Below are 25,989 nucleotides of genomic sequence, written 5' to 3' on the forward strand. Positions count from 1 at the left end.
ACTGCACAATGTTGATCAAGATAAAGAACGAGGGAAGATAAGGTTTGAAGAGTAGTTGGTGAACAGAGCAATAGATAATTGAAGAAATGGAAAAAGAAGATGGAATGATAAGAGAATAAAGGATGGAAGGGATAGAGACAAAAGAAAGTAAAAAGAAGAGTGGCAGTGAAAGTGTTTCTGGTATTTGTGCCTCTTTTTGCCTTATTGTCTGCCTTTTTGTCATTTGGAAGGTAAACAAGCACATATGATAAAACTAGTGCATTGAATAAGGAACATGCATTTATTGCATATTTTTGCAAAGTTCACTGTAGACATGAATTTCTGTTGCTAAGTGCTTCTTGCTTTCTACCTGTATCTGTCCCACTAGAATTTGATATAGGATGTGAGACTGATGATCCCTTTTGCCCATCTACCTGTTCATCTTGTCAATGTGATGTGGACAGACTGAAATGTAACTTGCCTGGTGGAGATTGCGCTTTCAACCAGTCTCTATGCTTCTCCATAGACCAAGGTGACACTGCTTTAGACTGCTCAGACACAGTGTGTAACAAAGGTCAGTATGGGTCATATTTAAGGTCACAATCATTTGGGAATCACAGACATAAACACTGTATGGTATCCGTGCTAGCACAGGGTAAGTAAACCAATGGGGATCTCATCAAAATTTATTTATGCGGCCTGTTAACCGGGGTATGTGGGCATCTTTTTAAAGACTATGAACCGGTAGTTGGGAATGCAGGCATCTTTTAAATGGCTATTAACTAGTAGGCGGGGCACGGCTAAAATCATGACTCCAATTTTGACCAATCAGATGGCTAGATTTTTAAAGAGAGGTATATGATATTTACTATTTATTATTATTATTAATATTATTATTAGTATCATTGTTATTTTTTAAAGATAATTATTATCATAATAACTATCATCATCATCAACATCGTCATTACTTTCATTATCATAATCATTATTTGATATTGCTTTTATTATTAAATATAGATCCACTGAAAAGCTGTAATGTTGGTGGAGTAGTGTATTACGGTGGGGAGAGCTGGTCACAGGACGTCTGTACGTCATGCGTGTGTCAGGATGGTTTGTCTGTCTGTATGTCACTACCCATGTGTCCTGATATAGGAGTCGGCTGTCGGGCGACCTACACCGAAGGCCAGTGCTGCCCAGATGTTACATGTGACGCAACTGATGGTAAGTTTGTTTATTCATTTATTACCATGACCAGTTAAAAACAACAAAAATTGTCATTGCCGTACATCAAAATAAAGACACCAGGTTCTGTCAGTGTTCATCATTTTGGTACTTTACTGAACTAAAAATGTAATGAAAATATCTGGCATGCAAAAAAGGTGTGAAAGTTATGAAGAGACCACCTTGCTGCCCAAATATTAGGTTATGCTTTACCGAATATAAGCAATTTCCAAATTCAGCCCCCTGCTGTGTTTGGCTATGAGGATGGGGCTTGTTGGGAGGTTATTTGGAATAATGATGAGTCGTAAATGATGTCAATCTTAAGATAGTCTTTAGGAGTTTGCCTAATGCCGGGTGAGGTGAGGGGAGCATTAAACCAGAAATCGGTTTAATGAGTGGGGTATCAACCCCATTTTTCCATCATCGAGTTCCTTCACTGGTTCTTTCACCAGTGCACCCAAGTTATGAACTTGTATCAGCAAAAAGAAATGTTGTAAGAAAAGATTTTGATAAAATTGTCGCTTCTTCATTGATTATTGTTTGTTCAAATAGTATTCTCCAGGATTTTGTATCGCTGTATTTGAAGACCTACTGAATACGTGGAAGGAAGAAGGAATTGAATTCCAGCTCTCAGATGAGATGAGATTTATTGTCCCTTGGCAATTTATTGATTTCAAGATATGGACAAATTGTTTAAAGGTAGGCAAATCTTAATGTGTTTAAGTTTAAATACACTTCACTTTTATCCAGACAATGCTGCTTCATGCCATGAGGCTGGAGGTAGCCATGCCCAGGGGGACAGCTGGTACCAGGATCCCTGTACAATATGTATCTGTCAAAGGGGTGTGATACACTGCTCTAAGGTCCAATGTCCCACCCTGCAACCCATGTCTGGTTGCCAGCTCATTCTCAACAGGAATGCATGCTGTCCGCTACGAGTCTGTCGTGATGGCGGTGAGTTAAGTCCTGTAACGCAACAAAACATTGAGGTTATGTTCATAGCAACTTAATTCTTGTAGCTTTGAAAACAACCCAGGCTTCTGTTTCACGTACAGTTTACATATACTTCAAGTAAAAAAAAAAATAGCAGTAAAAACCCCAATGTGACTCAAAACCATTTGGGACCAGATACTACGATACCACCAAAACTTGACAGGCAGAACATCATCTACATCACTGTCAATTAGTTCACTCTATTAATGTGCAGCATCTCTTGCATACAATTATTTTCTGACGCGTAACAGACATGAGATCAGTTTGTTCTTTTCAAGTGCAGTAGTGGAGAAACATATATCATCTTGTCATACTGGCAAGTGCTCATTTATATCTGAGATAAGAATTTTGATGAGCATGCAACCTACCAAATAAAAGAAGGCATTATCAACTATCATAATATATTGCAGCATGTTTACCTGACTTTTAAGATATTGTGGCTTCGATACATGGTTCCATTTTATTGACTCATACTGTATATCTAATGCCAGTGCTTATGCATGCACAGCAAAATTTAGAGGTTTTAATTTGTTCGCTGAATACCATGTTTTATTTTTTCTCTAGCTTCATCCGTAGAGAGGCCTGTCATAAATTATGCACTTCCTCGGGCAACATCGCTTCCTGAGCCACAATACAGGAATAGGTTCTACCTGGACTGGGGAAAGTGCGTCGTTGCGGGTGGTGCTTCATTCTGTACAAGGGCCGTCTGCTTCCACCCAAGAGAAAGTTGCAATGAGATAGAGTCAGATACAAGTGTTATTTGCCCATCCATCTATTGTCCAAAGGGTAAGATTGAGATGTTAACACTTTGACAACTGAATTCCCTTTTTCCCCATAGACTTAATACATTGATCATCCGGGTCTAGGCAATGGGTTAGAAACGTGGTGCACCTTTTACAGGGCTTTAATGCTTGAATAACAGTAAGCTGTTTTAATTGCTCAATGTTTGATATTGCAACTGATATCTTTGGACAAAGAAAACCTTGTAACCTTGACATTCATATATTTGAGTTAGATATCTTAGACTAATTTTAGAACTACAATGAATGTTAGAAAATAATATCAGTAAAATTGAAAACCTGTTGCATGATAATTTTGAGACTTATTTGAGAACTTAGTGGATTAAAGGAATGTATTTTGTTGATAGATATGATTCAGAGGAATTTGTGATAATTTTACATTAAGAAATGTAAAGTTAGTAGCACTGTTACCTTAAATCAGCTACAGCTTTTGAGACCAATGGCTCATGAGACTAACTGTCCAAAATATCAGCAATCTCGATCTTGCAGTATTTTGACAAATTATCTTAGTGTCCATGAGATCAGCAGCCCACAAGACCAATATGTGAGTATTCTATCAGCTTGTCCGAGTTTCACTAGACCGACATTGTCAGTCATGTGGGCTGGTGGTGTCCTATACTGTCCCAACTTTGGTGATCCAACATCTACTTCAGTGACGATTGCTATAGTTATTTTTTACAGAGGTAGAGGGTTGCACTTGGTTTATAGGTTAGGTTAGCTAAAGATTGGGTTTGTGTCCAGTGACAAAGTTATGTTTTTGGATAGTGTAGAAAATTAACCCAGAGCAATTTTCACAGGAGTAAGTGTCGGACATCCCCCATCATTAGCCAGTGCCTTTCATGTAAAGTGTTCAATATGATGATGCAGATAAACCAGGGACATGTCCGTCAGCCTCCTCTAACAGCAGTGACCAAGGAGAGTGTGTGTTCCAGTGCCAGAATGATGCTGATTGTGAAGACTCCTTGAAATGCTGCCCGGTCGGCTGCTCATCAACATGTATACAGCCTTATTCTCTGCAAGCTGGTGAGACGGTGTGCCTAGAATTGACAGATAATATTGAGTTTATGTCATGCAAGTGCATTGTGAAAGAAAGTGTCAGGAAACAATGGGGAAAGGTTAATCACGTAGCATACATATACATGTATGTATACGAACTGGTGCAAATAAAGAGCAATCCTTTTCAGAGGAGGTTTCTACTATGAAATTATACAAACTAACATAAAAAGAATGGGACAGTGCAAACTTATTCGCCGTCTTCACTAGAACTCTGCCTCTTCTTTGCCCTTTAGATTACTTCTTCGTTTTCCAAGGCAAAATACAGGAACTTGCTGGTTCTTATATGCAATAGCTAGGTTGAAGGAGATCTTTGGTTCTTGGAATGACAGAAATTAAAAATCTCATAGATTCTTATCCAAATTCACTGAAAGGTCAAGACATAATCCTCTCTTTGAACACTTTAACAGCATTTAGGATTGTTAGTAGGTTGCTGTCATGCTGCAAAATCAATGGATTGTGACAAAAAATCTTTTGGGACTTCCCAAATCTCTACATTGGCTAGAAGGAAATTCAACAGTTGTTTGTTGTTTTGGATGTAAAGAAAGCATAGATACTATTTCATTGGGGCTCTGCCCCTCAGAAAATAGTATTATGCCGGTCACCTCAGAGAATTCACAATTTCAAGTGGAGCCTTTCGGTGCATGGTATATATGATTATTAGGATTTAGATGTGGATTTTATTATTCCATGTAGGCTAAATACAGGAATGATTTGGTCAGTGGGTTACCCAAATTTATGAAATTCAAGTATTCCTCATTTTCTTTTAAATGCACTAGTACCAAACCAACGCTGCGTAGACATCTACGGGACACACAGGTCTGAAGGGGATATCTGGTACAGAGATGAGTGCACTCAGTGTGCCTGTCAGAAATCTGTTGTCGTATGCAAGTCTAAGGAATGTATGCAACCCCCGCCGGGCTGCAACCTGTTAGACCCATATGAGGGTGATTGCTGTGGAATTGTCGTTTGTCCTCACACAACTGGTAAGCTACAGAGGAATTCAAACCTGAGTTAGCAATTTATGCTAAAGAGGTTGGGAGGGAAGAAAGGGGCAGGGAAGATCATTTTCCGGGCATGTTTGTGGTTTTTTGAGGTTTCATGAGGTCAAAGGTCAAAGGTCATGGGCTCATTATGTATGCAAAAATAGCTTGTGAACGCATTCTCATTAGAACTGACAGATGGATTACTATTTAACTCGGGACATCTTGCAGAGCCAATGAACTGAGTAGATGTTAGGGTCATGAGGTCAAAGATCAAAGGGTCATATATGTATATGAGAAATTGCTTGTAATCACAATATTCTGAGAACCTGTTAAAGGTACTATGTCCCTTTTGCAGCCAACCTCCAATTCTGTAAAACTTTGCAGGAATTATGAATATGTCATGTATGTCCTATCTGTGAAATTTAAACGTTAGCAGTGTCCTCATATTCAAATTATGCAAGGAAACCTGTTTACTTGCTAGACTTCACTGTCAGACACTATTTAGTGACTGACTGGCATTTTTCTTCTTTGGTAATAACATACATGAAAAGAGTTGTAAAGGGTACATGAGCATTTGTCCACATCAATAACCCACTTCTTGTGATGGCCAAGATTAAACTGATTGAATCTTTGCACAGCATAAAACGTATGACCATTCGGTACAATTTTCTGAAAATCAAGACTATTACTTTTGGGCTCTATAGCCCTAAAGTCGATTTGACAACTAATAGTCGTTATTTTCCCACTTGAAGACATTTTCAAGCCCCACCTTTTTTAGGGAAGTTCTAAATTAGTATCATCTTTCAAATGCAGTTGGAATTTTACTTTTTCATTTTTTTGGCCTGCAAATGGGACATAGTACCTTTAATGGATTACAATTGAACTTGAATTTGAAAAATTTCTTCTGTTTTGGTTTGTAAATTGCTCTATGACGGAGGCATCATTTCGACTGCGCGCAGTCGAAGTTCCATTTTGTTTCCTTCTTATATGGTCAGGTCATGTCATAAGTCATAATGCCAAACCAAAAGCTTGTGCCTTACGTGCATCATATGAAACATGCATATTAAATTTGTTTGTGCACAGGTTGCACGGTTTTACTAATGGGAATTGCTAGTCAGGGCTTTCAAATAATTGATGGATGTCTACGAGATAGATTTAGAGAATTACGGTAGGCAAAATGCCTAGCCTAAAGTTTGACTGAAAACCAAAGTTGGCCAAATTTTAAATCTAATACTGAGTTAAGTGATACATTTGTACCTGACTTGAGTATTGAGTTGAATACCGAACCTTATACCTCACAGAGAGGAGCTGCTTTCATCGGAGCCACTCCCACTCTCATGGAAGCTACTGGTACCCTGATGACTGTGAAACATGTCAATGTGAACATGGGGTGGAGATTTGCACCTCCTACCAGTGCATGCTGACTAAAGAGGAGGGCTGCATCTTCCAGCTCCTCCCCAATAGATGCTGCCCAGACAAATTCTGTCAACCAAGTATGTACTTTGAATTCATTTTAGACCACTATGTTCCTCTTTACTTTGACAGATGCCATTCTTGGTGTATGTTGTGTTTAAGGGAAAGTGTACTATGTAATTGAGGATAAACTAAATACCTTAAGTTATTTGGATGTAATTATATGAGGTGTTTATGGTGATACCATTACATATTAGAGATATTAGTGTACTAGAATGTTATTAATAATAAGGAGCATAACGCAGGTATAGTAAATGGGTACTTGGACCCCGTTGCATAGAACTTGCTTTGATGGTAGCTTTGCCATTCATATTGACTTCCATGGAAACCTTGATTTGATTGGTTGTTTAGTGATGTTGCTACTGAATTTAATATAACTTTAAGCGACTGGGCCAAAATCAGGGTATAATAATACTTTGTAGGCACCTTGTTCATCCCTTGGGATGGATATGTGAGCAATATAAATGTAACTATCAATATCATTATCATCATTAATGAAAATGAATGGGTCCTACTTTTTTCGCCTGTAGTTGACAGCTGTATGCATGGAGACATTGCACGTCTTAATGGTGAGAAATGGTACCAGTCCACGCAGCAGGAGTGCAGCTGCAATGACGGAGTGATCAGTTGCCTTTCAGTTATCTGCCCATTATCAGCTAATGAGGGATGCATTCATAATGAGACAGGTGTCCATGCATTCTGCCAGGATATTACTTGTCAGTCTGAGGGTAATTATTCCATTCATCTATTCTTCGCTTTCTTTATCTTTTCATCTCTCTGTTCATCAGTCAATTTAGACATGCATATATATCTATATGATTAAATGTTACTTGTCAATATGCAGGTAAACATCCCATCTAACTATCCATCTGATTATTTAGCTCTCTGTTTTTATTTATTTATTTGCCCGTAACCATGGTTAATAATAATAGTAATAATTAAACATTTTTATATAGTGCATAACACAAAGGCAAAATTGTATGTCTATGCACTTTAAGAAAAAGAAAAAAAAACTGCACAGGTTCATGATTCTGATTATTTATAAAGTGGTGAAGAGATATGTCTTTAGAGAATTGATAAAGGTTTTATAGAATCCTATACATTTCAGTTGTTCAGGCAACTTGTTCCACATAAAAGCAGCTCCATATAAAAAAGACCTTTCCCCGTATAACTTTGTCATGGTTTGTGGAACACAAAGCAGAGAAGTGGAACTGGAACGTAGCATTCTATCTGGTTTATATGGAGTTAGTAATTCTGTAAGATAAAAAGGAGCTAGTTGATGTAAACATTGGTAGGTTAATAGAATTATTTTAAACTGGATACGAGACTTGATGGGTAACCAATGTAGATCTCTTAAGACTGGAGTTATCGATTCATGTTTCTTTGTGCGTGTAACGAGTCGCGCTGCAGAATTTTGAAGGAATTGTAGTCTCCGAATTTGAGAAGAAGGGAGACCAGAAAGGAAACTATTACAGAAACCAAAATGGCACATTACAAAAGCATGAATTAATCGTTCAGTGGTTGATCCGTCTAAAAAACTTCGAATTTTACCTATTTTGTGTAATCTGAATGATGCTGATCTACACTTTTGTGGGACAAAATTTTCAAGTGTGAACTAATAAAAAATAACACCTAAATTTCTGCATGATGTAGTTTCATGAACTATAGTGCCAGTTATGTTCAATGTTGGTGTGAGGTTGCTTGATCTATGGTGTGAAGAAAGATGAAGAAACTCAGTCTTAGTATCATTGAGCTTTAAACAATTTAATTGAGATCACTCTTTGATTGATTGTACAAATTCTGATTTTTGTGCAATGACATTAACATTGCAACTTCTCTTAAATGAAATGTACAATTGTGTGTCATCTGCATAGAACACCTTCTGAATCGTGTGTGTGTCAATAATGTCTTCTAATTTTGTTAATTTTTTTATTTAGGTTTTATTTCCACATTAACTGCATATGAAAAGAATTTACAAAGTAAGGCATATACAAGGTAACAAAACATGTACATAATATTCGATTGATACAACAGTAATACAAACGATGTAATGGCAAGTCATTAAATACATGTGATGCTAACATTTATCTGCAGTAATGAGGAGGAAACCTTGGAAGCATTATGCTTGTAATTAAGGTTCCCTAATGGAGATGTATAGAGAGTAAATAAGATTGGGCCTAATACGGACCCTTGTGGGACCCCTTGAGAGATGATTTCTGTGGATGACCACTCATTTTCAATCACTACAGTGCGAGTGTGCTGAGATAGATAGGCCTCTATCAAGTAAGTGCTTGCCCATTGATTCCAAAACGAAGTCTCAAACGTTGCAGCAAGATGTCATGCTTAATTGTATTAAACATGCATGAATAGTCTAGCAGCACAAGGATGACTTCTTCTCCTTTGTCGAGAGATGAAAGGATGTCATCCGTTACTCGCAAAAGAGAGGTTTCAACGCTGTGAAACGAGCGGTAACCAGATTGTGACTTTGCATATAAACTGAATGTGTTCCAGTACTGATGAAGCTGGAATGACGCTATTCTTTCTCAGAGTTTGCCAAAAAATTCTCAAGTCTGCAATGAGACGATAACTTTTCAAATCTTCAGCATCAGTAGCTGAACCCTTCAGTCTAGGTACAACATCTGCATGCCTGAAACTTTCTGGGAAAGAACCAGTCATGAATGAATCATTTATAATGACCTGTGTCATGAATGGTAATAATTCTAGTAGAAATTTTGTTATAAATGAAGTTGGGACAGGGTCATGTTCACATGTTGTGGAAGAAGAGGAAGTTATGATCCTGGCAACCTCGTCTTCAGACACTGATTTGAATTTGCTGAATGATGAGGTTGCAAGTTTCTAAGGAAATTCCCTACTATTGTTACCAGCCACTGATGACTGCAATTCATCAGTGATGGACTGAACTTTTTTTGGCAAAGTGTCTCAAGAAACGCTCTGACAGAGATATTTCAAAACTGACATTATTTGGAAAGGTTTTCTATTGGGGCCGTAACAGGTGTTCAACCTTCCTGCAGAGATCTTGCAGTCTTTCCGCTGATTACGATGATAAACTCGTTTGGCTGAAGTGAGTTTTTTTAAATATAATGATGGGACGCTTTTATATGGATCTGCTGACTGATTTCAAGACCACACCGAGAAAAAAGCTATCCATTCAAGAGCACAAAGTTTTTGCTGCAAATGTCTAAGTTCATCTGTGAACCATGAGTGTCTGGAAGATATTTAACAGTTCTAGTGACTTACGGAGCATGCTTATCTAAAAGCAAGGATAGAATGTTGTTAAACTGACCAACTCGCTCATTTAGTTCTGGGCTTAAAAAAGAGTACAGATCCGACTTGAGTATGTAACTGGAAAAGACTTTGATGTTGATGCTCAGGATCTTCCTTGTCTTTATCTCCAATTTCAATCCAATCCAATTCAAAAGATATTTGTTATATAGCGCCTTTTCCTTGCGGATACAAATCGCTGCACACACTGCTCCACAATGTTTGGGCCAGTTTTAAACAAAAGTTATTCACTTCTCAGATACCAGTTAAGTACATGTAGGCTGCATGAGAATGACGATGAGGTCAGGTGTATGGCCAGCTGTGTGCATTGATAATGATACATGCTGTTGCAGGTTTAATGCTGAAAGCACAGATAAGATATTCCAACTAAAAACTGATGAGGAGATGATATGAGTTGTTCCATGAAGGTGGAAAACTCACAAAGATAGAGCAGCCCAGTCGAGTCTCCCCTTGCTGTGCATTGAGAATGATAGATGACAATAAGTTACAAGAATGTCTAAATGTTCAAAACAACTTCAGTTGATAGTATTGTCATACACCTTGACGCGAAGAGACTCTTGAATGCATACACCAACGCCTCCGCCAACACAATGCATTCGGGGCTTGTGAAGCCAGACGTGGTCTTTCAAAACAGATGGGAGCTAAGTGATGGAGTAGTTGAAAACACCTGCTATCAGCCATAAGGCTGTTTTTCTGCAAGTCTGTTAAAAACATTCACAAAATATACATAATAACAAAAAACATGTATCATCAGCAAACATTGATACAGTGCAATGCTAGACAACAAGTGGTAAATGATTCATGTATAATATGAATAGCAGTGGCCTCTTTATACTTCCCTGTGGGATGCCACAAAATAGTTGGTTTGCTTCTGACCCATTACCGTCTATAGGCTTTATTTCTATCTCAAATTAATGTCAGTATTTCACTTGTCATCTAAGGTGACTTCTTATGACGAACCCTTTTCCTTTTAACAGGGGCATGCATATCCGATATAACTGAACTTTTTAATCCATATTTTGTAGACCTATGCTTCCTCAGTTGAATGTTTATATAGTACATTGTTGAAAGATATGCTATGTAAATCTTGAGCAAGGATTTCAAGGTCAATTCTCTTTATATTACGAGAAGAAATATAGCAATGGTTTCCACTTGATGTTGGTTTTCTCTTTCCCCATGAAAAAATAGTCATATCGTGATCACTTAAGCTGACAGATAGGAAAGAACATTCTTTCACATTTTCAGCATTTGATGAAAAAACATGGTCTATAAGTGTCTCAGACAAACTTGTTACCCTCGTGGCTGTGGTTACACGTTGTGTTAAACAATAGTCGTCTGCAAGTCTCTGCAGTCTTTTAGTATCATTTGATGGGTTTCTTTGTAAAAGATCGCAATCTAAGACTCTGATGTTGGAATCAGGTGGTCTGTACCCACACAATAAAATAAGAGGTTTTAGTTTATTTAATTTTTATTGTATACGGGAGAGTTCCAATTCCTGTGACATTGTGATAAAATATAATCAATCGAATCACGAACATAGATAATCACTCCCCGACCATTTCTGTTTCTATCTTTTCTTACTATTCTATATTATTTTACTGAAATTTCCTCGTTTGACATGGACTCATCCACATAAAGTCAAACATCAGTTTTAGCATCATTTAAAATAACTTGTATTTCATCAATATTTTTCAAAAGCGAACATATACTCAAGTAAACATCCCTGAAAGAGAGTGAGAGGTTTTTTTTGTTCACTAAAAAATTCTTAATGATTTATATTAATGAGAATTGGTGTATTTTGACATGTTTTAGAATCATTGACATCTTTCTCTGAACATAAGTCTTTATCAAAGGAGTCATTAAATGGTAGCTTACTAAACAAACAGCATGACAATATCCAGTCGCAATCAGAATTTAAAAAAGAAAAAGGTAAAGATGAACAATTCAAATGTATTCATTTTTTTCAAGATACACACAGAACAGACTTGGTTTGACTAGATGGATTTTCTGCAAGATATGCAGTGTTATTTCAGACCCATTTTAAATGTGTTTCTTGTAATCAGTTTCATGATTTCATCAAGTCCATCAATCAATTTAGACATCCATTTCTATATCTATTATTTCTTCATTCGTTCTGTTTCGTATATTAATATAATATAAAGTTAATGTTAATGTAATATGATACCAATATAAAACAAATTGCTGTTTTAGTATACATATAAAGACAATACAACTTGAGTCTTCAGTAGAGAATCTTGAATCTTTATATGTTTCATCCATCTGTTCTTGCCCTAGATTCTTCCGTTGTAAGACCAACTTGCCATCACAAGGGCACACCCAGAGCAGTAGGGGAAGTCTGGTTTAGTGACCCATGCACCTCATGCACCTGTAACTCATCCCAGAAGGTGGTCTGTGTTACTATATCCTGCCCCTTCCTGGGTCTAGGACAGGGGTGCAGGGCTGTACCGGAAGAGGGACTGTGCTGCCCCCAGGTTGTGTGCCATGGAGGTATTGGTATAAATTTTAATCCAGATACTGTTCCCACCTAATAGACTGAAAATACAGAGATACGTGCATATAAATGTATAAATGTTATAAAACAATGTAATCAGAACATTGATCCATGGAGTTTATTGACCGGAAGGTGACAGTTGAAAAAAGTAGGAAGACCAGAGGTGCAGGGCTGTACCGGAAGAGGGGCTGTGCTGCCCCCAGGTTGTTTGCCCATGAAGGTATTAATATAATTAATAATAATAATAAGAATATATAGGAGCGCTAAAAACAATAAGTACCTTAGCGCTTACAAATACAAATGTATGAAAAGAGGACAAAAAATGTACAGTCTCACAGGAAGTAGATCACATAGATCACTGGGGAAAAGGTGAGTTTTGAGGGATTTTTTTGAAGGTGGCAAGACAGGTAATTTCCTTTATGGAAAGAGGGATGCTGTTCCAAGTCTTTGATGTGGCTAGTGCAAAACATTCCCGATCCAGATTCAGACTCAGATCTACCCTCATAAAGTATTGAAAAACAAGGAGATGTTTGTCTCTACTGGAAAAGTACAAGGATATGTAATTTATAACATGAAGTATAGTCTAATCTATGAAGTCTATAAAATGTAAGGTGAAAGTTTAAAAGAAAAGGGAAAAGAAAATAAATGTTTGTATGTGAAGGTGTGTGGGCTTGGATAACATTCAGTTCAAATGGATAATAGAAAAAAAAGATACTGTAAACAATTATACAGTTTCATGGAGATTATTATTCTTTAATGATGAATTAATTAATATGAAGAATTAATGATATACAGTCAATAGCATGTTTATGATAGGTCAAATTTTTAGTTTTAATGATTTATTGAAAAAGTTCTTTACGCATAGCCCATGTTATTGTGATTAAAGAGATATTTTCAAATAGGGTAACTAACAATTCACAACCTGATCTCATCAATAAAGCTGTTTATGTTTTTATGAATAATTGTGTACATTTACTAATCTGTATATTATGTTTAGTTTCAATATCTAATTTGATTTTGCTTCCCCATCACAGTACTTTGTAGATTAAATAATCAAACTTATTTCTTGAAGCTACTCATATGTCTTCATACATTTTACCTACCCAATAGTATAATGATTGTAATGCTTTTTCAAAAGTATTTTATTTAAATGTATAATATAAATTGTTAATGTCATGTCAGCTATTCACTCATTCGACTTTAGTGTTTTCGATAAGTTGTTTATATTCATTTAACCGTTCCCTTCTAGAATGTGTTCTATTTATTGAATGATAATCATTGGTCTGTTATCAAACTCAGTTCATAGTTGCATGTCAGGCAGCATGGAGCACCTTCAAGGGGAGGTGTGGCAAGAAGATGACTGCACCTTCTGTCTCTGCCTCAATGGACAGCACAGCTGCACCATGAAAATCTGCCCCACCCCCAAGCCCCATTGCCGTTACACCAACCCCAAGGCAGGCCAGTGCTGTACAGACATTGTATGCATGCCGACTGGAGGTAGATGAATTTCAGTTTCAATTTCAATAAATTTTAATTAAATCTAACAAAAAATGTTTTTGTACATATCAGGTAAATTTTTATAACCTGTTCCATGCCACCAATGTTTCTGAACAATTAATGAACTTCCAAATGTCAAATTCTTACTTGTGATACATTGTATCTGGTTAATTCTGAAATTGGGCATGAAATGTATTCAATTCCCCCAGCTAATTCATGTTGAGTACTAGAGGTACTGTACAATGCTTGTTCTTTAACTCATTGTGATAGTTGGTTCCTGCTCTAAGTCAAATTAAAAAAGTGATTAGTCAACAAGTTGATAAAAATTCACCAATTCACCTTTAAATTAGTTCCAGCCAAATCATGTCAGGACAACTCTGTATCTGAGGTATGTATCCGTCAGGAAGAATGGATGTATGATCCTTGGTCCAGTGTGGCAACAGATAGGTTGTCATTGAATTGTTTAATTATGCCATTGAATTATTTTCTTCCCAGCCAAACCATGTCAGGACAGCCCACTATCTGACAAATTTTATCTCCAAGATGAGGTTTGGAGGTACGATGCTTGTACCATTGCACAATGTGACAACGGAGTAACCCTCAAGATCAGGGAACGTTGTCCATTTGTCATCCCTCCTCCCGGATGTTTCCTAGTTTCTATTCAAGGACAGTGCTGCCCTCATATTGACTGCAGTCAAGGTAGTGATCTTTTCTCTTTCTCATGTTCTCAGATTACTGCATTCCTGCTTATTCAACTTTTTTTTTTTTTTTTTTTTTCCCCCTGTGATTGTAATTATGTTATACTTATATTTGTACTATGTTATCATGTCAAATTGTTTATGACTGTTATTTTTGATGTATCACTCATAGGCCTTTTTAGGCCGGCCGTCTGATGACGGGTGTGATTTTTTAATAAAGAAATAAACTAAACTAAACTAAACTATAAACCTGTTGCTATCTTTAAATCCAATCTACTCTAGTTCGGCCAGGAGGGATTAGACCTCCCTGCATGGTCACTGATAGGTGGTTATCTCATCAAATCAGCTCTCAATTAACATAAGAAAAAGGGGACCAATGGTCAACGATTAGGCACTGTTTGCTATATAGATGGCGCAAGTAGCTATAAGTAGTGCAGTGGGGCTTTAAAGAAACAGCTTAATTTTTATTGGAGAAGGAAAAAATGAAGGATATTTTGATTGAGACCAGATCTGGTGTTGCAATCATCTTTACTTTGAGAAACTCGAATTCGCAGATCTGAACGTAGGTGACGTGATAAAGAAAGAATCAATCAGAGACATAAGTTTGGAATAGTAGAAGAACTCAAAGAGGAGAGAGAACCAATAAACAGTATGTAAGGGTGTCCATGAAGCGTTATAAAATGAGAAGTGAACAATGAAACTGTGTGAAGTGGAAATGGATTGGAAGAAACCGGGCATGGTTATAGCACATGAGAGTGATGTGATGGTGGAGAAGGGAATTATAGTCATGAGCTGAAATGTAAAGGAAAAGAGATGTACATCATAAAGTACTGGAAGCAAGATGTTAGACTATCAAAGACATGCAGACAGTAAAGAGTAAATACTGCAACATGTAACTGTTACATTACTATCAATGAAAACAGAAAAACTTTCTTTATAAATTCTATACCTGCAGATATACCCAACTGCGCATAACAATATAACAATATAACAATGTAAAATGGACAAAAGCAGAAATGACACTAATAATAACATACGTTGAATCATATGAGGAAAAGAATATTCAGACCAGCCTTAAAATTGAGTACGGATGTTGGACATAGATATACTACAATCAGAGTATGAAAATGTAGTGGGTTGGAAAAAACAGGGTTTCTGCAACAGGCTGCACTATATTTTAAAGATTTTTGAAGATGATACTTGTGATTGAGGATACATATCTCATTGTGGGAAGGAGTTTGATAAAGACTCAATGTGATGTAAAATGAGGGGATGATTTATTGTATATTTACAGGTAAACAGGGGCAGTGTCCACTCCAAGGGGCGTATCCACAATCCAGTGGTTTGGATCTATGCGCCCATGATGCAGATTGTTCCGGAAGTAGGAAGTGTTGCCATGACGGCACCAGCTTATCTTGTGTTAACACTCTCACTATTGGTAACTATCAAACATTCTTCAAGAATTCCTACCAATTATCATGATAAATGATTTAACAAATCTGATCGTTGACCACTGTATTTATACCGCAGTCACACTACAAAACCAACCCTGAACAGACCGTGTGGGCCATTTAGGATGATTTAGGTGTATTTGTCAGTTTTATACCTGTCTGTTATTGTTGTTGTTAGTCTTTCTTCTATAGTTGCCTTTAGTTGCTTCTTGAAATTGTCGTCAGAGATTTTATAAAATTCTTGAAAGATCTTCCATTATGTGTCTGGGCTTTGTTTTTGATCGGATATAGATCATTCAGGGACTATTTGGGGACAGTTCATCGGTTCTGCTCATTGGTAACCATATATTTGTTCTTGTCCAAGTACGATTCTGCCATTTTTGTTCCAATCTCAGTGACTTGGATATTTGATTTGAATCATTGTTTGTCAGATCACCCTGGACAATGTCCTCCCAGCTTTGTAAGCAAGCTTCCCATCGGCCAGGCCTGCATCATGGAGTGCTACTCCGATCGAGACTGCCCCACTTACGAAAAGTGCTGCATGTCCAGAGGCTGCGGCATGGCCTGCAAGCGCCCGATCGTCCTGACCAACCGCCGGCCGCTGTCCAACGTCACTGGACACCTCTGCAGCATCCTGGAGAACCTGGTCGGGAGTCATAGGACAGGCAAGTTCAGTAAGTGGTGGGGGGTTGGGTGCGGAATGATATAGTATACTTTCATCATTAACCCATTGTCTACCGAGTTCCTTCATCCCCATGGGCTCTAATACAGGAGCCACCTGGTTTCTGGAGGTAAAGGGTTAACATACTCATTGCATTGATATCAAATATTACATATGTATCCTCTAAATTTAGATCTTAGAATTAATTATTTTGTATAATGTTGTATATAACCCATTGTCTACCGAATTCTATCATCTCCATGGGCTTTCCTACAGCCGGTTCCTGGAGGTAAAGGGTTAACATACTCATTTCATTGATATCAACTATTATATATGTTTCCTCTAAATGTAGATCTTAGAATTAATTATTTTGTATAACGTTGTATATAACCCATTGTCTACCGAGTTCCTTCATCCCCATGGGCTCTAATACAGGAGCCACTCTGTTTCTGGAGGTAAAGGGTTAACATACTCATTCCATTGATATCAAATATTATATATGTTTCCTCTAAATGTAGATCTTAGAATTAATTATTTTGTATAACGTTGTATATAACCCATTGTCTACTGAGTTCTATCATCCCCATGGGGTTTAATACAGGAGCCACCTGGTTTCTGTAGGTAAAGGGTTAACATACTCATTTCATTGATATCAATATTATATACGTTTCCTCTAAATGTAGATCTTAGAATTAATTATTTTGTATAACGTTGTATGTAACTTGTGTACATTGAATTGTATTGCATGATGGTATTATATTTATGTTCATTGTATAATATGTTTTGAAATGGATTATATTAACTGTCGGATGGTAAAATTTATATCTTTATGTTGCATGATAATATATGATTCACTTTGTTTAATAATCATTTAGTAAATTCATTCCATAATTGTATTACTTTTCATTGTATCAGGCCTGATAAAAACCCGATTTAAATCGGTTTCCCGATTTTTTTGATTTTTCCCGATTTTTTCCCGATTTTTTTTTTCTTCCCGATTTAAAAAAAAAAAAAAAAAAAAAAATTTTTTTTTTTTTTTTTTTTTTTTTTTTTTTTTACCAGATTTTTTTTTTCTTCCCTTTTTTATCCTGATTTTCCTGATTCCCCCTTTATTTTCTCTATTCTTCCCTATTTTTTTCTCCCAATTTTCTTACTCGAAAGGGGGGAATGTTGTTAGATGCCGTTTTTTCCCCGCGAATCGCCTTTTTTTTTTTTACTCAAGGGGGGCGTGGTTGAGGGGAAAACAAAAAACCTATTTTTTTTTTAGTGCTCACTATCACCCCTGTTGTATAAATTTCCATATTTATGGTGTTTTGTGTAACATGTTTATATATGGTATCCTGCATTATAATTTTGAATTTGTTTTAAAACTAAGCCTTGAGACTGTTAAAAAGCACAATTGTGTAATGATTGGTAGATGGGTGCCTTAATACCCTGTTTTTCCTGACCTGTGAATTGCCAATTGTTTCACTCTAATTTGATACCCATCACCTCAAAATCTCCAATATGTTACCATTATGCAATAGACCCGTTTACTAGTAACAAATTTAAATTTATGGATGTTTCTTTCCTGTGGACCTAGTGACGAGTTATCCAAAAACCTGTTATTAATGAATGAACTACAATACACAGAATCATAAAATGCATACATTAATTATTGATACATCGGGCAAGCCTTGATCAGACTCTCAGGTTGTCAAGACCAACCTTAGTTTCAAAAGTATGCATAAAATTTAAATATATTAGAAAACCGGTCTATTTGTTACCATGTGTACATTTACAAACTAAATTTTTTATAACCCCTTTAAATTGTTTTGGTTTTGTTTTGTAACTCAAGAACCAAAAATGAACTGTTGGAATTAGGGCCTTATTTGAATACTTTTAGATGTGAGCTTTATTGTTTCACATTCTCAAGAAACATATATTGGGACAAATTACTTTTTAACATAGTTGAAATAAAAAAAACGTGGTTTGGTAAGGTTATGAATAATTTGATTGTTAACTGTATGTTCTGAAACAAGAGATTTTCAACTTTCCAATGATAAATGTATACAATACCAGAAGTTCTGTGTTCACTTTGGTGATGTACAGTTGAAGGCCGCTTAATAATTATGGACCGTCAGGAGTGTCAAGTCTGACAGACATAAACGGTTCACAAGAACCCATTATAATAATAATAATAATAATTATTATTATTATTATTACTATTATTATTATTATTATTATTATTATTATTATTATTATTATTATTATTATTATAGTTATAATTAGAAATATACCAACATTAAATTTTAATTTTCTGTGATGGCTTGGAAAATTAAAACAAGGTGTGGTGGCAAATGGTGTGAAATTTGATGTCGCCCTGTGATAAAATGTCTCTGTACAACTATTAATTCCCAGGAAATTCCTCAAGGTTGTACCATTGCTATTCCTATTTTATTTAATTTTATTTTATTCTGGCAATCCACTTTGTGTATAGACTGGTGTATATCACAGTAAATTGATTTTTTTTCTTCAATTTTGAAACAATACTTATTGACTAGATTATAGAACATCAAGTAAATAAATGGTAATGCATTGCCTTTTATCATCTATGTTCATCAAATATAGAAAAGGATGGGCAGTGCCCAAAGTTCTCTGATCTGAGGAATCAACAGCTCCCTCTTGTGGCTGAGTGTATCTTCGACAATGATTGTCCTGGAATGGAGAAATGCTGCCCAACTCTGGAATTTAAGATGTGTTTGAAGCCCATTATAGAAGGTAAAAATCATTCAGAGAGAGAGAGAGAGAGAGAGAGAGAGAGAAAAGAAGAAATAAAGAAGAGAGAGAAAGAAGAAATAAAGAACAGAGAAAGAAGAAAGACAGAGAAGAAGGAGACAGATAAAAAGAAGGAGAGGTGAGGGCGAAGATAGAGGGGGGGGGGGGGGGGGAGGAGGGGCAAGGGAGGAGGAAGGGGGAGCAGGGAGGGGAAGAAATATTTTTGTTAGAAAGGGAATGTCAGCTGGCAAAAATGATGTTTTGTTGGGACAGTCATGACTAACAAATATTGCATTTTTGTTCACTAAATAGAGATTCAGTAAACAGTAAAAGGAAAAATGATAAATATCAACACAATTTAAATTACACTTACTTGGTAACAAGTATCTAATGGGCTCTTTACCAATATGGTGGGAAATATGCTATTTATTCCCATTTTTAAAGAGACAGAGGAAATAAAATAAATGAATAATATATCAATAGAAAGAGAAACATGTGAAGAAACAGTTATCCAATATAATTCTACAAATGATTAAGGATCATTGGAATAGGGCAAGAAAAAAAAATCATTTCATTTCATCTTAATTTCACAATACATTAAAAACATGGCAGAAATGTACTCTGAGTTGTTGGATGTACCCCATTGAGAACCTAATAATCTCAAGTTTATAAAAACATACCTGTGAAATCACATTGGTGTGAGTAAACTACTATTTTGAATTTCCTTTTCATATCTTAAGATGTACAGACACCAGGAGAGTGCCCCGCCCCAAAGTTCAGGGAAGGGGTGTGTCTGAACCGGCAGGATGAATGCAAAAGAGACGGTGAATGCCCCTCAAGCAGCAAGTGTTGCTATGATGGATGCTCGTACCAGTGCAAGCTTCCTGCGAGAATGAATGAAGGTACGTTGTGATGATGGAAAAGACGATAACATTGATGCCCGCCCCCCCCACTCAGTGTTATATAGGGTACGCGTATGCCTGTTTCCTCCCTTTGAAAGCATCCCCCTAAGTCTGGTGTGTAAAGTCAATACGGGCCGATTTTTTGTGCATTATGAGCCGGGCTTTGTTGCGTGAAAAGTACCCCTTTACCGGAGATTTTGGGAACATGAATGCGGTCTCTCCGTTCCCGAAAGGGGGGGGGGGAGGGGCGGGCCATGATGTTGATGAGGATTGCGATGATGAAAATAATGCTGATGAAGAAGAAGATAATGGGCATATTGATGATGATGATGATGGACAGTTAAAGGGGGTGGATCGCCAGTTTCCATGTGCAGAAGGCCATAATTCGCTGACACCAGACTTGGTGGAAATACCATTAATGGGGGTACAAATTTGCACACAGCAAACCCATAGTCCAGTCAAGAATTACCCCCTAATCTCTCGGAGAGCTCGAGAGTCTTCGGGCAATTCAAAGCATTACATAAGGTCCAATGGTCATAAAACTCAAGGCTAACCCTGGTGATTGACAACACCTGTTATTGGGTAAACACCCGAACGGTGTCGAATTCCCCATGAGAGCCGACTACTCAGTGACTTTAAATGATGATGTCAGGTTGTTACTTCTTTTTTTGGTAACATTTGTATTGTATATTAATAATCATTATATTTAATTTCTTCAGTTCCAGTTGTAGTTTTATATTCATTTCTAACATCACAATCACTATAAAGAATTCAAAGTAAATGAATACATGTATAATGCATTATGCAAATCATTTTCATGATATTAATTACTGTTGCCACTTTTTAATGGCCATTATAATTAGGATGATGATAAAGATCAATTCTTTATCTTTTTATGATGACGTTATGTCACTAATGGGTATATGATGATGGTAAGGATGATGATAATCATGATGATTCTGTTCATGATGATGATGATGATGATGATAACAGTAATCACCATGCAAGCCGACACTTACAAGCAGCATCTAACAGTAATCATGCATGTAAATCTTACATTATCATAATGTTCACCATATTTCTCCTTTTGTCATGATCTTAGACTTTTGCTTCATTGAAAATGATGCAATTTATTCTTTTGAATTGATTTTATCATATTTCATTTGATATTCAAATTTGCAGATGGACCTTGCCCCTATATCCATGGAAGCTGTGATGTAGTATGCTCCCAGGGTTACGCTACTAATGCGCTCCAGTGCGAGGTGTGCCGCTGTAGTAGATGGTGTCCCTTCTTACCCTTCAATTGCTTCTTTGATTGCCCGTATGGGTACGCCACCGATAGAGTTGGATGCAAGATGTGCCATTGCAAGCGAGCAAGTGAGTCATCCACTTTAGCTATAATCATTTACCGTCCGCTCTTGCTGATAGACGCCATTTTGAGATGGGCATAGGCTTAGGATATTCATGGAAAATTTACTTTAGACATCATTTAAGCTTCTTTTGAGCTTTGTTTTAGTCATCCTCTGGACTCATCAAGCATTATCAAATACCATCAAATTTACTTGTGATGTACATGTACCTGGTCGACGCCATTGTAGGAATGTGATTGTGGGTAGGGGAAATCATAGAATCTTCTTATAGGCATTTTCTGGTAGGATATAAACAATTTTGTATTATGAGCATATTTTGAGATCCTCCTCATCCTGTTGACACCAGTTTTTCCTAAAATGACATCTTGTTAGGTAATGTTTTATTGTTGAGTGATTTCTCCTTTTTGTCTCTTTGATGTACACCTTGGATTGGCCAGCCAACATGGTAAGTGAAGACATTCCAAAGCTACGGTAGGTAGTGGAATTATCATTTTGTGCATGGATTTTGAGGACTTCAAATCGCTTTGTAAAGTGGGTTTCAAGAACGAATTCCAAGTTGTTTGCTGAAAGTGATAAATTTCCGTGCTAGGAGATATTCTGAAAATTACAGACAAGTCAATAGTTTTTAATTTTCTTGGTTCCTGTCCACTCACAAAGTAACCTTTCAATTTATATTAAAGTGGGACTGCACAATTTGTAGCTACTTGGGCCCTATACATATAGCCAACCATGCCTAAGCAGTACCCGTTGATCCCCATGGTCCCCTTTTCATATGTTAATTGAGAGCTGTTTGATGAGATAACCACCTGCCAATGACCACGCAGGGAGGTCTGATCCCTCCTGGTCAAACTAGTGCAGATAGGCCTTAAGTTTACAGGGGTGATTAGGAACTTAAATGGAAAGTCCACCCCCAAAATAAGTTTGTTTCGATAGAGGCAGAATAATAAGAAAATCAGGTGAGTGAAAGTTTGAGCAAATTCTGAATGAAAATAAGAAAGTTATGAATTATTGAAGTTGTGATCAATCAAATACAAATTGGCAACTCTGTGACTTATTATACGAGCTCTCCTTCATTTGCTTTGTGCATAATATTCCATAAAATCATGTTTTCTTCGTTATTGATGACGGAATATATATTTGTTCCTTGCAGGGGGAGTATAGAAACATATTTGCAATTATTATATTTAGGGTGCATGTATGGTTGAAATTTTTCTTGAGGGAAAATGAAAATTTTAGATTTTTTTAGTACTGAGCAAATGGAAGTTGAGCTTGCATGATACGTCATAGAGTTGCCAATTTGTGTTTGATTGATCACAACTTAAAAAATCCTAACTTCCTTATTTTTAATCGGAATTTGCTCAAACTTTCACTGACTTGTTTCTCTCATTTTTCTACTCCTATCAAAACTAACTTAATTTCAGGGTGGACTTTCCCTTTAACTGATATTAACCCATTGACTACTGAAATTCCCTAATCCCCATAAGCGTAAAGCATAAAACACCCTGTTCCAGAAGGAAATGGGTTAACCCAAATCGCTCCATTCGTTGTGTGCTCCATCATCTAGTCAAACCAGCCAATGGGATTGGAGAGTTTCTGGACACTCCTGTCTGCCTACCCATCAACCCTATGACATGTCGTCTCAGCTGCACCCTGGGGTATGTGACCGATTCCATGGGATGCAGGATTTGCCGGTGCAGGACAGAAGGTGAGTTTAATATTCTTTTGTATTTATTTACATTTATTTGCTTTATTTAAACAGGATAACTCTCCAATACCCCTTTCTAACTGGCCTGATTTTCATCAGATGCATCCGGACGCATCCGCTGAAACGGCCAGTATGAATGCTACAGAGGAGAAAAAGGCGATTAAATAGCCGATGAAAAGAAGAGAAATAGGCGATTAAATTCTCCTGCTCAAGAGCAGAAGAAATTCTCATTCTATCGGTGTGACATCGATGAAACAGCCACTGTGAAAGCGTTTGGAGAAAACAGCGATTAAAATGGTGAAAGGTCGCAGTGTACACGCACTTTTTCGTAACCAGCTGTTTTTGTTGACTTATGGTTAAACATGCTACATGCTAGCTAGATGGAGCACGGGCTTAATAATTACGCAATAATTCTTCACTTCCGGCAAGGGCTCGCCACAGTGAGTGAATTTCACTGGCAGTATGAAAGCGACAGGGGGAAAACAGCAGTTTCAACTTTGTTTACATAAGGAAAATTCAATCAGTATTTTCATCGGTGTGACTCCGATAGAAGCCAGTTTGAAAGCAGTATCAGTATTAAAAACGTTTTCCTAAAATGCCCTGTACAAATTATAGGTGACAAATACTCAGGAAATTGAACAAATACATACATATCATATCATATGGATTATTTGTTTTTGTTTTTGTTTTTATACACCATGATATAAACACACAAAAGATAGATATTTGACCAGCTTATACAACATGATACACATTCTTTTAAACCGATTAACAAAAAATTAAATTGGGAAAGCTGAAATACTTGTTTGGGTTTGTTATCACAGAGAAAAGAACAGACTCTGGGATAAATGAAACATTGTTACTAGCTGTTAGAAAATATTACAAATGTAAAATATTATATCCTGAATTCAGATTTGGGATTGACAGAAACGCACAAGCTCAGAGATGTATAGAAATCCATTCATTCACATGTCAGTGCAAAGATATTATAGCCCGAGTTCAGCCAAAGTGATTTGATTTAAATGGTACGTCATACTGTCAGTGCAGCTGCGATGATACCATGTGACTTCCTTAGCAAGCTACATGTTACTATGGTGATGCAGCTGCCAGGCTTGGGGGTGTTTCACAAATATCATACCTAACTCTAAGTTAGACTTAAACATTATGGAGAGCCATTTGTAACCGCAAAATAAAGTATATTCAAAAGGAAAAATTGAAGTATTTTGGACTTTTCATAAATTCCACATCAAGAACATGAAATCTCTTTGATAAAACAAAATATGAATTATTTGAATCAACATTTTATGCCTTTTAAAATAACTTTTACAAAATATTTTCAAAGATGCTAACAGCTTCCTATAATTGTTAAGTCCAACTTAGAGTTAAGTTCGACTAAGGATCTTTGTGAAACACCCCCCCTGGAATGGCTTTTAGGCTTCCGCTATCTCCAGAAGATGTGAACTTATTTAAAACGGGCGCTCAGAAACAGTGGCTACTGATCTGTCACTTATCAGATTTGGAAATGTTTATTAATGTTCGTCACATCTATTATACTTTCCTGATTTTGTTTCCTGATTATAGCAGCGAATACAGACATCCTAAAGCATTTTGTCTTGCATTCACCAGAGTGAATCTGATGAGTCATAAATTTAGAGCTCTACTATAGCCTAAAATTGCACCTGAGAGCATCTGTAGTCCCATGAACCCAGCCAAAGGGGAAGAGTGATTCACTCAATTATAATTCATTGGCAGCTTGTTTGTCTCGGTTCCATGTAGTGTCCGGCCTCTGCATTTCTGATGGTAGATGTAATAAATTTATTGATTTTAGAGTGATTATTCAGCATTTGCCTTGTTTGTTTTTATACGAAGATCAAGAATGTACTCCAATCGAGACCTGCGGCCTCTACTGCCCTCTTGGATATGCCACAGACCATCTTGGATGTCATGTATGCAAGTGTCAACAAAGAGGTTTGTACTATTTAAATATCTTAATTAACAATTCTTCTCATTGGTAAATATTTGGCTTTATAATATAGGAGATATGATTGAAGTGCGATTATGCTTCAGCTCTTACAGTGCTTCCAGGTTTACAACCATGTATAACAAAAGTCACAAAGATGATTTAAAAAAAAATTGTTATATTATTTTTGTTAAATTTGTGTAAATCTCGTATAATAGAACTTTCCTGGTTCCTTTGTTTTTCTCATTGATTTGCATTTCTTTGCAATCATACATAGAAAAACAAAACAATTAAACCACTTACCGTTTGTTGTATAATCTTGTTTCCTAGGTGGTACTGATGAAGTGTTCCTACCTCAAAAGACCTTGTGTCCAGCTACCCAATGTCCAGATGGCTGTATGCTTGGTTCAGCCACTGACCAGTCAGGGTGTCCAACATGTGCTTGCCTAACAGGTTAGTGTATTAGTGGGACTGTCCTAAGTGATTTTCTGAATAAAAAGACATTTGATGAATAAGCCACCTTGAGTTGTCTGGCTCATAAAATATGAATACACCAGTTTACGGTTACATCAGTGCGCATGCGCAGACATGGGCGCCATTTTTATTGACGAGTAAATGAATCCAATGACCTAGAGGTCAGTGGTATTTATACGTAAATTAAGATTGCG

The 25,989-nt window shown here is 36.8% G+C and overlaps 1 protein-coding gene across 1 annotated transcript in view; it reads left to right on the forward strand.

Annotated features, from left to right (window-relative positions):
- Positions 1–374: 374 nt before the first annotated feature.
- LOC100890365 (kielin/chordin-like protein) overlaps positions 375–25,989 on the forward strand; it is a 48,563-nt gene continuing 22,948 nt past the window's right edge. Inside the window, exons 1-19 of the mRNA XM_030980037.1 lie at positions 375–553; positions 997–1,200; positions 1,951–2,154; positions 2,758–2,979; positions 3,861–4,016; positions 4,826–5,032; positions 6,334–6,525; positions 7,036–7,233; positions 12,104–12,316; positions 13,620–13,817; positions 14,313–14,516; positions 15,810–15,953; positions 16,398–16,640; positions 19,238–19,387; positions 20,125–20,286; positions 21,469–21,663; positions 23,221–23,361; positions 25,231–25,329; positions 25,652–25,774. Of these exons, the coding sequence (XP_030835897.1) occupies positions 1,104–1,200; positions 1,951–2,154; positions 2,758–2,979; positions 3,861–4,016; positions 4,826–5,032; positions 6,334–6,525; positions 7,036–7,233; positions 12,104–12,316; positions 13,620–13,817; positions 14,313–14,516; positions 15,810–15,953; positions 16,398–16,640; positions 19,238–19,387; positions 20,125–20,286; positions 21,469–21,663; positions 23,221–23,361; positions 25,231–25,329; positions 25,652–25,774 (3,148 nt within the window). The 5' untranslated portion in view covers positions 375–553; positions 997–1,103. The remainder of the gene's footprint in view (positions 554–996; positions 1,201–1,950; positions 2,155–2,757; positions 2,980–3,860; positions 4,017–4,825; positions 5,033–6,333; positions 6,526–7,035; positions 7,234–12,103; positions 12,317–13,619; positions 13,818–14,312; positions 14,517–15,809; positions 15,954–16,397; positions 16,641–19,237; positions 19,388–20,124; positions 20,287–21,468; positions 21,664–23,220; positions 23,362–25,230; positions 25,330–25,651; positions 25,775–25,989) is intronic.

Source organism: Strongylocentrotus purpuratus, unplaced genomic scaffold, assembly GCF_000002235.5.
Source record: "Strongylocentrotus purpuratus isolate Spur 01 unplaced genomic scaffold, Spur_5.0 spur5_scaffold_10, whole genome shotgun sequence".
NCBI classification, from domain to species: Eukaryota; Metazoa; Echinodermata; class Echinoidea; order Camarodonta; family Strongylocentrotidae; genus Strongylocentrotus; species Strongylocentrotus purpuratus.